The 13034-nt window shown below is 37.0% G+C and overlaps 1 protein-coding gene across 1 annotated transcript in view; it reads right to left on the bottom strand.

Moving 5' to 3' along the window:
- Positions 1 to 13034, bottom strand: part of TRPC4 (transient receptor potential cation channel subfamily C member 4) — a 128966-nt gene that overhangs the window by 33712 nt on the left and 82220 nt on the right. The window contains exon 5 of the mRNA XM_021541882.4: positions 3021 to 3357. Within this exon, the coding sequence (XP_021397557.3) occupies positions 3021 to 3357 (337 nt within the window). The remainder of the gene's footprint in view (positions 1 to 3020; positions 3358 to 13034) is intronic.

Here is a 13034-nt window from a genome sequence, read left to right as displayed (position 1 = left end):
CCTTTTCATGTTGCAGGTTTCAGAAAAGAACTACAACACTAGAGCCACACTAGTTTTGACTCAAATGACAAATTTTTTTGTTTACATTCAGAAAATGCAAAAGTATCTCTATGTACCTCAGATATAGTCTCCCTTGAAGAGTGCTTAATTTACTCTTTTTAAGGATACTGCATAATTTAATGGTTTAAAGAGATGAGACAAGAAACTAAATTGCAGCCTGGAAACAAACCTTAGCTTATTGATATGGACTTAAGAAAAATATTAAGTTTATTAAAAGATGACTAGACTACAGTTTGTATGTATAATAGGAAAAGAACAGGGTTTGGCTGAGATTCATTCCTTTAGGAAAACAACTACCACCACCAAAAAGCACTGAAAAAATGCAACCAAACAAAAATCCATCAAAACAAAACGAACAAAACCAACTACCTCAACAAAAAGCAACCAAACAGAAAAAAAAGCGAACATGAAAAAGACCTAAATATATGAACAAAAAAGCTGAAATGGATATGTTCATCACATGCTGTGAGATGGAATGTCCTGGGGAGATGTGGGTCTCCTTCAGTGGTATTGGGAAATCAGGTACCAAATTAATTGCCTTAAATTATGATGGGTGAATCTGAGGCCTCATTATTTGGCTGGGCTAAGGCACTACAGGAACCAAAACCTGAAAGCTGAACACAGATAATGTGAAACTGGAACAGGAAACTGCTAGTTAGGAAACACTAGAGATCAGTGTGCAAAATGCATCATTTTGGATGCAAGAGATTTTGGAAGGCATGGTTTTTCTGAACAGCACAGTCTAGATTGACTATAAGCTATTTAAGCAATGGTATCAAAATACTGATCTTCACCCATGCTCATGAACTTTTGTTTATGGATGTGGTTCCCTTGACTTGACCTGTACTGCTTGCAGATGAAGGGTTTGTTCAGCACAGGCATAATCCAGCCATATGAGTCTATACTGAAAATAATGATGTTGCTTTTAGAAGTGATAGTCATCTCAAACACCATAATTCTCAGGGTTAATGGCTTCTTCAAACAAGTGCTTTGGGAATGCTGAGTCACATAAACATCTTCCTAAGTAAACAACTATGTCAGAGGTTGAGGGCATTAGAGGTTCTTCCTCTTCTCACTGAGTGCTTTCTGGAGAGGAGCTAGTCACTAAAAATTTTCAATTGCCTTTACTACAGAAACTAGCTCTTGCCCTTCTCAAATTGTGCCTCTTTCTTTCAGCTCTGTTAAAAGACAGGTTAATGACAAAATACACTTTGGCATATCAAGGTCTATGTGTCAGCTGTGCATTTGTTCTTATCATCCTTTAGCCTCAGGATACTGTGATAGATACTGACTACCTGCTATTTTGGAAGACCAGACAGAAAAGATACTAATGTCTCCTCTGGGCATGGCACAGCACAGAAGAGTCTCCTGCTCCTCCTCAGCATTGTAGCATTTATTTCTAAGAAGGTAATGTATAAAGGTAATAGTTTTTATATTAGTTTCTCATTTCTTGATGGTAAAAGAGTGAGAAAATTAACTGGAGGAAATTTTTCTTTAAATATTTAAATGTGAATCTTGCTTACAGAAATTAGTCTGCTTTGTCTATAAGAAGTAACAGTCAAGACAACCTCCCAGATTTAATGATTTCTTTGCAATAATCTTAGATTTTGGCTTTTTTAATGTATTAGAAATATATACCCAGCCAAGAAAAACACACCTCACAGTGAAGACTGGTGGCGAGCACTACTGTGCTCACAAATTCAACACTATGCAGTAAATTATATAGGATCAATGGGGCCAAAAGCCTTGACAGTTACATTGATCTAAAGAAACCCACATGTTTGGGAAAAATAGAAGAAACATTTTGGAAGAAGTTATCTTAATGAGAAGCTCTGGGAAAAGTAATGGTATCAAAATTCCACAAAAGATTCAGAAATTTTCGTGCAAGTATCTGTCTATGTGATGACAATTTTAATGAATATATCAAACCTAAATTATTGCAGCCAAGACTACTGAGTCCCTCCTTCTGTAATTTTATTTTAGACAAATATATTTGTCTAAAAAAATATTTTTGCCTTAAATATATTTGCCCTGACCTGGTCCAACTTGTGTTGATACTTAAAATAAGAAAAAGAGGAGAGACCACAGCACACTGAGAGGAATTACCACCTAGCAGGGTAGACACGCAGAGTTAGGGAGCACCTAGGATAATAGGATCACAAGAGGGATCACGTTTAAGGATGGCATGGCCCACTGAAAATAGGCTTTCAATAATCCCAGCCCGAAATTTTTATTTTAAACTATGAGGATAGAGAGGTAAGGTTTGTTTTTTCCTTTCTATTTTAAAAATGCTATGGAATTTTCCTATTCTTTCTGATTCTGATATAGGATGTTTGGTTTGAATTGAGTGACAAGTTTTGCACCAAAAAAATAGTCTGTGTGCATATTTTAATGAAAATACTTGAAAATGCTGTTCATCACTGTTTGCAATAGGTGCATCTGTCATTTAGAAAGAAGTGTACTGTAGGTAACTAAGGTTAGTAATAGCACTACAGAAATTATACTATGCCTCATTTCCCTACATGAAAAATAATTCTTGTAGTAAAGGAATTTTTTTTAAAGTAGGTTACAAAATTTTAAAAAATAGGCACTTACAAGAACCAGAACAATTTCTGGTCTGGATGAAATAGATATTAAAAAGAAAATAAATATATGTTTCAGGGCACTGTGTAATCATACGAAGGAATCCTTGATATCTTTTATTTTGCCTCACTGTAATCTATCAGATGGTAACACTTTGGATTTTCAAACTCTACTGTTTGTCTACATTGTCAACTACTCTTGAGGAGCTGACAATGTAGTTGTCAACTACTACTACACTGGAGGAGCTGGACCACCTGCCTGCTTTGGTAGGGCAATAATTCATGATAGAACTCTGCTGTATCTTGCCTCAGGAATGCCTGGCAAAACCACAGTGGTCAAAATACTTTTCACTGTATTTTCTTTAGTAATACATTTACCCAGGACCCACGGTAATATCATCCACTCGACGATGGTTGGAGGGGGTCCCTGCATGCTGAGGTCTGACCTGTCGATGTGCTGAGAGGCAAGCAACAGCAGGAACAGAAAAGTCAAGTATGATGCAGTATGGCAGATAAATTTGATAAATGGCTTTCGGATGAACAGCCCCAATGGGCTTTTGGGAGCTATCAGGTAGCAGACAGAGAAGACTGGGAAAAGGAGTCCTATCACAACACATGTCAACATCTTCACTGCCCAGTGTCGCCTCCGCCATCCGGGGAACTCGTCATACCAGCGGGATGCGAGCAGCTGCTGGCAGTTGGGCTGAGCAACAAACTACAAAGAGAAGAAAAGAAGAGAGTTAGTTTCTCACTACCTCTGTAAAGTTTTTTCATTGTATGTATCTTTAATAGATAGAAATTAAAAACATTAAAATAAATCCACAGCCTATGCAAGCCCATTCATACTGATTGTATCAGTAAGACAAGGCTGGGTCAGCATGCCTTTCCTTCAATGCCAAAATTATAGTGCACAAAAACAAACATTTACTTTTCACAATAAAGCTTCACCTCTGCATTGGTTGGGTACACAAGGAGACAACAGACAGCTAAACACATGGACTTCAAAACCTGACTTAAAACTGAAAAGCAAGTTCACAAATACATCTTATTTAATCAGCAACATTTGAGTAGAGAATTCACAGCACATGAAGTAGAAACCAAGGAGCACAACTGAGGTCTGCAAACAATGAAACTGAATTCCACAGCCATGAACAAACTGTTCTCAATATGTTCCCTGCTAATTCTCTAAAAATCAGGTTTACATGCTTTAACACTGACAAAACTCTTACAGATGCTTTTGCAAAATTGCAAAACATTTACACAATGTGAACTTAGCACTAGTATTCTCCAGTGGTTCACCAACCCTTGTCAGGATACACACCTATCCTGCGTGATATTTTATGGTCTATCCGTTATCATTATGAGATTTTATTTTTTGGAATATGATACTTAAAACTGAATTTCACCAAAACACCCCAAAACAAAGTAAACATTTAATATTTTTCAGATAGCTTTTCTAAAAAGTATATATCAAGGTTTTATGTCATACTTTTCTTTGATCACTAGTTCCTATTTCCCCACTGTTTTCTTTTATAAGGGTGACAGAGTATCAGCACACAAGAGTTGACATAAAAGGCATAAAATAGAAGCAACATATGTATGAAAGAGGGCCAGAGTTTCATTAAAAAAAATTAGCATTTTCCTTCTGTTACTCTGGTGGTTTGATGCCAGCTGGATGCCTGGTGCCCAGCAAAGCTGCTCTATCATTCCACTCCTCAGCTGGGGAGCAGAAAGAGAGAATATAAAAGGAAAGGCTCATGGGTCAAGATAAAGACAGGGAAGGATCACTCACCAATTATTATCATGGGCAAAACAGACTCAACTAGGGGCAATTAATGATTACCCATTAAACCAGAGTAGAATAATCTGGAATAAAATCAAATCTTAAAACCAGCTTTCTCTCACTCCTTCCTTTTTCCCAGGCTCAGCTTCACTCCTGAATTCTCTATCTCTACCCCCACATGGCACAGGGAGATGGAAAGGAGGGCTTTGGTCAGTTCCTCATGTTATCTCTGTCACTCCTTTCTCCTCAGGGGGAGGACTTCTCAACTCTTCCCCTACTCCACTGTGGGGTTCCTCCCATGGGAAACAAATTTCTATAACATGACTCCTTCCCAAGGGCTGCATTTCCTCATGAGCTGTGCACTAACTTCTTTCCTCTTCTTAAACCTGCTATCCCAGAGGCACTACCATCACCAGTGATGGATTCACCTTTGGCCAGAAGCATGTCCATTTTAGAGTATCTAGCATCCAACATGAAAGAAATGGGGAAATTTTCTGGCAGCATCTCACTTAAGAAGCCCAGCTATCAAAATCTTGCCATGCAAACCCAATACACTCACACACGTATGAGTCTATTACATACAGTGGATTAAACCTCTAGCTGAATACTTAGTAAAGCTATACAGAAACTTTTTTCTCTTATTACAAAATTGTAATTTTTCACTAAATATTTTCAGATTTCAACTCGAATCAAATGTTATTTTGGAGTCTTACATTATCTTGATAATACTTATAACCACAGGAGCCAAGTTCCTTTGGGGATGAAAAACAGGTAACTTCTCAAACTGTTTCTAAAATCATTGGGATTACTACTGGTAAAAAATGCTCTTTAGATTGGAATGAAATGAGAGTCAGCATGCACCTTTCTATATATGTCTGTATCTTGTCAGAATTGATTACCTCAGCCAAATTCAAACCTGGTGTACGTTAATGAAATGCCAGAGTCTTCAGTAGAGACAAATTTGCGTACCAGACACCAGCAGTGAAGCTGCCTCTGACTGTTGCGAAAGATAAGAAAACTTACTCCTACTGTAAGGATCTTTAAAATAGCCTTAAAGAAGAGCAACAGAATGTACTCCTCCTTTAGAAAAATGCATTCTCAAAGTTTCACATTGTTTCTTTCAGGTTATGAATGTCTGGAATAATACTGTATGTGGTCAGAGCAGATGGTTTCAAAGTTATGCTTTTGCCAAGTTTATTTTCTCTAAAATATTTTTCAACTTAATTAGCTTGAGTAGATACAGATAGGTGCTTTGCCAGACTAGTGAAAAAGTGTGAGTCATTCCTCAATAAAATACTTTTCTCTTTTTGCCCCAGAGAGTAACAGGTCCATGTTTGCTTCCTCCTCTTCATAATATCTTCCCATTACTAAAGAATGGAAAGATATTATGAAAGAAATTACAAATCCTCTCACCTAAAGTAAGCAGTGCCTAAGTCTTGCCTGTGTCTCCATTCTAAACATCCTTGGCCACCCTCGGAGAGTTGGGGAGCTATGTGAAGGAACAGCTGCCAGGGTCTAGCAAAGCCTGGTGACAGATGTAGGGGACCTACTCCTTGCCAAGCATGGTTAAAAGGGAATTGATTTTCCTGTTTGCAATGTCGAGAAAATTAAGTAAAAGGCAGGAGTTTTTCCAGTGTCCAAATACTAGGCTGCCCTGGGACTGGGCAGACCACAATTGATGCAGAGGTACCTCATTGTCATGGGGAGATCCTGGCTGAATGCACCAACTGGAGCCTGCTCCACAATGGAGTGGATACTGCATTGCTTAGTTCTAATCTTTAAACAGATTAATATGCAAAACTGTCAGTGTTAATAGAAGAAGCACTTCTGAACAGGCTTAAAAAAATGCCTCTTGTCTTCTAACACCCATATTAGGTTTTATGGTGTTGGGACTGTGTAGCTAAGGTATAATGTGTCAAGGATGGTGTTCTGAGGCACAGGAAGTTTTTTAGTAAGTGCAGAAAATTTTCAAATCCCATACACTGAAGAGACAATTTTCATAGTAATAATTTCATAAGAAATCAGCAGTAAATTTTCTTCAAAATATGACCACGACAAGAGAATTCTAGCACTAGTTGGATCCTCTAAATACAGAAGAAAACTTGCATAGACTTATGCATTTGGTATAGCTGGAGTCAGAGGAAGCAGCATTAGTAACATGCTTTAAATTACTTGCTTGACATAAAATGCATAAGAAACAACTAATGGTATGGTAGGGAGCAAGCATATGAAATACTATGTCTGCATTTAGAGAGCTGTATGCATAGGGAAGCAGCTCTAGTGCCAAAGGCAAAGGTCTGTAACAGAAAACACAACACAGTGTATTTATCTACAGATGATTTAATGCATTTCTGAAAAGTCTAAATATTCATGCTGGTGTTTTTTAACAACACATTGGCAAGGTTGGTTAGCAATGTCCTGAAACAACAAAAATATCTGGCTCTTCACTGAAGACTTTTCTTTATTGTTCTGAGCTTCATTTGCCATATAATATTAGCTATGAATCAATCCAAAGTATTTTTCAGATATTTGGAAAATTATCCTGTGTCTCATTTGGAAATTTCTTTTAAAGTTTAATTTATCAATAAACTTTATGACATTATTAAAAATGTCCAAACTAATTCTCACAGATTGGACTACTTTCATTTTTGTGGTCAAGAGATTGCCTTCATATGCTATGAAATACAGTCAGTATTTATTAAATTAGCTACATTAGGTTTTGAACAGGTAAAAGTTATACCCTGATGGAATAAAAGTGTGCTCAGTGGTGAGCCCTACAGTCTTGTTCTTCAGCTGCACAGGAAAGGTGAGTTTGTCACTGCTGGTCCTTGCGGAGGACCAGAGGAAATGAGAGGAAGGCACCTTTTTCATGCTTCATAAATAAATATTTAAGAGCATACAAGAACTGGGGTAGGGAAACCTTCCTGGGACTCACAGAGGAAATGCTGCCCATGTAGCTTGTCTCACAGGCATTACTTACAGGTAACAAACAGTTAAATAGATAAAATTATTTAATCTGTGATTAATATATTTTATTACTGACTCCAAATTCTTATTATTCTGTTAATTTATCCACTGAGAAGCCCTTCTCTACATAAAAAAATAAGGACAAGTCTTAATGACAAAATTCTCTGGTCAATTCACATTTATACTATAACCATTAGAAACTTTGCTATTAGAAAGGACAAGTAAAAGTGGATGGAAGAAAGACATGCTCCAGCACAGAACAATTCCTGTATAAATGGATGGCATTACATATAAGGTGATCACATATTTAATCTAAATAGACATGTAACTCCCCTGATGAACTTGGAAATAAAAAAAAATTAAAAACTATTTTATACAAGTATTTTGTGACTAGCAGAAATAGAAATACTCTGTGTAAATAATTTGCCAGTTCTGCATTGCCTATGCCAAAATATTTTCACTGTAGTAGAATTTTCTTCCTTAACTGGCAAGATTGGAGGTATTCTTTTATTATTCTTGAGTATCTTTTGTCAAATAACATAATACTGTCAGCATTATGTTATTTGACTTTGATATTGTCTCCACATAATTAGCAATCAGCAAGTTTTTATTTTCACATTATGATGGCTTCCAGCAGTTTGTAATTACACAAGGGATTTTGCTACATGATTATTCCCAATTTCACATCATTAGCTCCTTCATAGAGTGCCCATATGAAAATGTTCTGGTATTCACTTTCTTAGTTGTCATGCTGGGAATTGGCTCTTCCCTGAGCCCGTTGAAAAACAGAAATTCACAGCACCAACAAAAATAATCCAGTATAAATAATATCACAGCCTGATTCTAGAGTTATCCAAGCATATACGTAACACAGAATTTAATTTTCACTTCTGATTAAATCTGATTTTGCTAGAATGTATCTCTCAGTCAATGAAATTATGAAGAAATAACACAACTGATACTATTAACTATATATAGTCTTTAAAGAAAGAATAATTTTAAAAATAATGCATCATTAGAATAAGCTGCTAGCTCTTTACTGTACCACAATGCTACCTTCAAGTATTTATTTCACTGTTTTCTGAAATACAGAAAGATATAAAAAACCTGCACTTGTAACAAGGTGCTCATTTTTACATTTATAAAAGCAGTCTAAGAAAATCTGAGGTCCAAATTAAATTCTCATTCTGACATCAATAGATGGTTGAGTATGTTATATAATAAAGGATGTAATTTGTCATCTAGAAGTGAAAGCTGTCAAAAAAAATTTGTTTCCTTTCTGACATATACAAGGGAGGTATGCTGTAGCACAAAAAACTATGATAGCATTCTCTAACAGATTAATGGCATTAATTAATTTTTTTGAGGAAGAAACAGCTGAAAACATTTATCACAGACTTTCTTATTAATACTTTTTTGAAGTCATAGCCAGATTCTCTGTTGTGTTGTGCTGTAGTGCCATTACAGGCACACTGGTAGGAAAGATTTCCTCTAAGGTCTGCTGCTTTGTCACACACTTCCCGATGATTGTGCTCCCATTTGACAAGACTAAAGCTCAATTGCTTTTTCTTTCTCTAGAATACTTTACTTTTCATATTTCACAAATTTTCACAGATATTTAATGAAAACTTAACTCTCCTATTTAGTTTAAATTCAAATTTACATGTCAATATTTTCTATCTATTGCTTGTGAAAAGCATGGGCACTAATGAAAGATTCAAGTCCCAGTCTCACTAAGAAGACTCCTAAATTTGGTAGATTCTTTCTCCCTTTAGAGATGTCACTGCATATTCTTTTCTATATCTTCCCCCAAAGGCTGTAATTGAGAATTTCAGCACTTACTCTGTGAGAACTGCTTCATTAAGACAAACAACATTTAATTGCAATTTAAATGTTTTCATGTTATTGACTAGATCAGCTCTATATTTTCCTTTCCAAAAGCTAGGGACCATGTTCTGATTCCTTTGGGTACAGTTATACTGAGTGTTTTCTGCCTCAGGCCAGAAACCCTGATTCCTGCACCAAATCCTATTCTCAGGTCCAATCAGTCTAAATGTTGTGCCAGCTGGAGCAGACCATCTCAATAATCATGATTAGTGCTGGATGCAAACCACTGGTCAACTTTTACTCAGCTCTATCTGCAGCTGTGTCCTTAAAGGGACCAGTGAGCTCACTCAGTGTCATGGTTTAACCCCCAGCTGGCAACAAAATACCATGGAGCTGCTCACTCACCACCCCATTCCTCTCAGTGAGGTAGGGAAGAAAATTGGAAAAAAGTAAAAAACATGGGTTGAAATAAGAACAACTGAACTAAATAAAACAACAACAACAATAATAATGGTAAAGAGAGTGAGGAATAAAACCCAAGATAGACAGGTGATGCACAATGCAGTGGCTCACTCACAGCTGATTGCTGCCCAGCCCATCCCCGAGCAGTGATTGGCCCCATCTAACCAGCCTCTCCCAGTTTATATACTGGGCATGACATTCTAAGGTATGGAATATCTTTTGGGCCAGTTTGGGTCACCTGTCCTGGCCATGCTCCCTCCCAGCCTCTCATGCCCCTGGCCACTGGCAGAGCGTGGGACACTGAGATGTCCTTGGCTTGGGGTGAGCACTGCTCAGCAACAACCAAAACATCACCGTGTTATCACCATTATGGTCATACTAAACCCAAAACACAGCACCATACCAACTGCTAAGAAGAAAATTAACTGTATTCCAGCCAAAACCAGAACACTCAGGATCAGAGCACCAGACAACACCACCCTGTATATGATTAGGACAACCTGAGTCACATCAGATCCCTGTAGAAGAGAAAATTCACAGCACAGATGTCTTCATCATAAAATCCAGAGTTTACATTCCTCTCACCAATAATAGAATACAATCCCAGGGGTTTTTATTTTAATTATTCTATTTTGTAACTTCAAATATGAAGAAGAAGGAAACAAAAGGAAAATAGAAAATAAAAACTGAAATGCTTTGTTAGAAGGATTAACGACATTGCAGCTTTGAGCATTTAAAAATTCTCATTTGCTACATCAACACAAGCAGAACCTCTTAGTTTGATTCATTACTCCTCAGTAAAATGAATCAGTACAGAAAAAAAACCTATTAAATATCTATTAAATAAGCCAAGACTTATCTATAATTGCAGTGATTCTGATTAATTGCTTAGAAAAGGCAATGGCAACTGAAACTAGAATGCAGTTGTTAGGAGCCAGCTGTGCATGAATAGCTTTGTTAGACTTCCCAGTGGTAAAGGAAAATGAATCAGTTATTGGGCTTTGGGATGATTGTGTAAAATAGCTCAAAACTTCAGAATTATGATGTTGGTATAATACTTCTATCTCCCATGCTGGGCAAGTGTTAGAAACACCATAATTCAAGACATTTTTTGTAGGGAAAAACAATTACAGAAGCCCTGTAAGTATCTGAAGAGAAAATAAAATATGAACTTACTTCTGTTATGCTGGATCCCTGTTCTTGCATACCTAGCTGGTGTAATTCTATGCATAGCAAGGAAATCATAAAACTGATATTCCTGTAAAGTCCTGCATTTGGGACAGACTAACCCTATGCAACAGTGCAAGCTAGAATTCATCGTCTAGGGAGCAACTTTTCAGAAAATGCCTGGGGACACCAGTAAGCAAGAAGATAAATATGACTGGGCATGTATTTGTTAAGTCACTATAATTTCCATCCTATTACTCCCAAGGCACTCTTCATATACCTCTGACACCAAGTTTCCTGTCTGTACCGATAGATTGTTTCTAAAAAGTACACTGCCTCACAAGAGAATAGAAATAGTGGCTGATCATTCTCTCAGCATTTATTCTAACACTGAATAAACTGAGGCTATAAACATGTTTTATTTATCATCTCAGAAGTTCAAGTTCATTTCACAAGACCAAAATCAATATATACTCTAAAAAACTTCATATACCAACACAGGGAATGTAAAAAGAAGAAAAACACACCTCTGGACCTGTGAGCAATTAAAGCTCCTTTCCAGCCCAAATCATTCTATGACTCTACTTTTCTTACATTGAAGTTGGTTTTGTGTCTTGTACTGATAATGCCTCCAAGCATCAGCTGGTCAGCCAGAAGGGGTTAGGATCCATGAGTTCCCTCACATCCAGAACATTCTACCACTTTGTCTACTTCTGAAGCTGCCATATTGCCAGAAGGAAAAGTTACAAATTAATAAACCAACCTTCCAAAATTCATGAGGGAGCTGCAAATATGTTGAAAGCAACTGAAGCACAATGAGAGTTTAACTGGAGAAAAAATAGCTAAGAAAAGCTTTGAGTGAGGAATGGGTAGGAAAACAACTAGAACAGCTAGATTCTTCCTCTGGGAATTGCCTGCTCATGTGAGAATTTCTACCGGCATCACTGAGACTGCCCTGTTCCTCATTTGCTCAGCTTATTGCTCAGCAGAGGCCAAAACAAGGTAGAGAATAATTTTTAGTTCCACTTTGTTGACTGTCCTTTCAGACTGGAGCAGGGTATGGAGTTATTTGAAAGAACCTGAACACAAAAAATTTAATGCCTTCTTTTATTAATTTTCAGGCTCTTTGGCTGTTTCTGTGAAGAGAAACTTTGGATCAGTGATATTTTGTTGCACTATTAAATGTTTTCTGTAGAAAAAATGATTGCCTCCCATTAGCGCCAGGCAAATTTAGATTTTACTCTGTTAGCTTAGCTTTATGAGGTGCTGTCCTGCATCCTTCTGTGAAAAATATGTGGATATTAAGCATAACTGTTCTTGACTCCATGGTTATACTGTTCTAGCCAAGAGATAAGAGAGTTGAACTCCAAGGTTTCCCAGTTTCTTTAGAAGTGACTGTTTGTGAAGCTTGTGTGGAACTGAAGAGGCCAAAGTTCCCCAAAATCAGTGTGAATCCAGTTCCTGGAAAGCATAACACTTATTTGAAGGCTGACTGAATACAAAATTAGAGGGATAAGGGAAAAATAAAAACACATACTGATTTCAAAAGCGTTCAAACTAAATAAAGCAATAAACGGCATATTTTTCTGCTGAAAGTTCTCTATTAATATGCAGATCTGGCTTTGCAGTGTCACAAATACTTAGGAACAGAATGTATATAGTCATTTAATCTGCTTTTCTTTCTCTCCAAATACTTTAATTCTTTTTATCTCTAGGTTCCTCTTGTTTAACTTGGCTGTGTTTTTATCTAAGAATGTTGAAGGCTGAGAAATCAGATTAATCACCTAGTTCCTGCACAAAGACTAAACTGAAATAATAAGTCTTTTGCAAGGATGCTCAGTGAGCATTATTCTAAGACCATTTTCAGGAGAAATGAATATGAGTCTCTAACAGATGAATCAGTTTTATCAGTCAAGTGCAGCCATGTGCAACTTCTGCAGTTTAAACAGAAAATATTAATCTTGGAAAGTATTTCAGGGGAGTATAATTGCTTGCTCCAAAGTCTTGCTTCCTAAAGACTCTTTTACACCTAACAATAAGTTGTGGTTGAAGAAAATTACCTTCTCTTGGGAGCAGACCTAAGAAACACTGGGCTTTCATGTAATGGGAAGATACCTACTATGGCAAATAATGAAAATCTGTGTATCCAGCATCTGCCAGCCTGGATAAATAAATACAGCCTTGGA

The sequence above is a fragment of the Lonchura striata genome, chromosome 1 (genome assembly GCF_050655825.1).
Source record: "Lonchura striata isolate lonStrDom1 chromosome 1, ASM5065582v1, whole genome shotgun sequence".
In the NCBI taxonomy this organism is placed as follows: Eukaryota; Metazoa; Chordata; class Aves; order Passeriformes; family Estrildidae; genus Lonchura; species Lonchura striata.
This window is presented reverse-complemented; position numbering and strand designations above follow the sequence as displayed.